We start from the raw sequence: 754 nt of genomic DNA, 5'->3' as shown, positions 1-754 counted from the left end.
AGCTGTGTAATTTGTGATGCAAGTAAAATATGTGGTCCAGTGGGTGAGTGCAGCACTGTGGGAAATTGCAGGTGGAAGTTTTTTTTTTCAAAGATCCTTACTGTCAAAATTAGGAAGGATATGTAGAGGGAGACACATTTGGGATTAGATATGCAGTCACAAAGAGATACAGCAGGTGAGGACTCACATGTGTTTTAGAGTGAGGCTTGAACTCCAGCCAGTGCTTTGTTTCCTCCGGTCCAAGGGTTCGCAGAGATAATACACACTCTCCCAGTGTACGCTTACGTGGTGTGTGAGCCTGCAGGCGCAGCACCAGTGCAGATCTGCGTATCTGCTCTAAGTTAAGAGTGAACACGAATGTCTCCATGAAGACAGTGTCCTGAAAGCGAGACAATATACTGAGAGCGATAATTAGCTACAAACTAAAACCGCAACAAAACAATACTACAAGCTCTACATGTGTTTTTGCTTATCGGAGGAAGCATGTTTTTTATGCAGCTTTGGTTGTGTGGGACTTTTCAGTCCAGCTGGAATGGTCATTATTCAAGAAACACACGAGGGACTGAAGGGAGGGCTGAATAATTCATCACAATTAATTTAAATGATGACAGAGCTGCCAATCTTGACATGCATTTCTTGTAATATCAATCTACGAGGTCTATGATTCCTAGGAAATGTTTTTCTCATTCATCGTAATGGGAAATATTGTGATATATACAGTGGGTACGGAAAGTATTCAGACCCCTTAAATTTT

The 754-nt window shown here is 41.6% G+C and overlaps 1 protein-coding gene across 1 annotated transcript in view; it reads right to left on the bottom strand.

The window, feature by feature from the left end:
• The window catches only part of LOC107588684 (tandem C2 domains nuclear protein-like), a 26500-nt gene that overhangs the window by 2354 nt on the left and 23392 nt on the right, over nucleotides 1-754 (bottom strand). The window contains exon 9 of the mRNA XM_016276894.1: nucleotides 188-379. Within this exon, the coding sequence (XP_016132380.1) occupies nucleotides 188-379 (192 nt within the window). The remainder of the gene's footprint in view (nucleotides 1-187; nucleotides 380-754) is intronic.

This window comes from Sinocyclocheilus grahami, unplaced genomic scaffold (genome assembly GCF_001515645.1).
Source record: "Sinocyclocheilus grahami isolate Dianchi unplaced genomic scaffold, SAMN03320097.WGS_v1.1 scaffold106.1, whole genome shotgun sequence".
In the NCBI taxonomy this organism is placed as follows: Eukaryota; Metazoa; Chordata; class Actinopteri; order Cypriniformes; family Cyprinidae; genus Sinocyclocheilus; species Sinocyclocheilus grahami.
The sequence above is the reverse complement of the archived record's forward strand: the minus strand, read 5'-3'. Positions and strand labels throughout refer to the sequence as shown.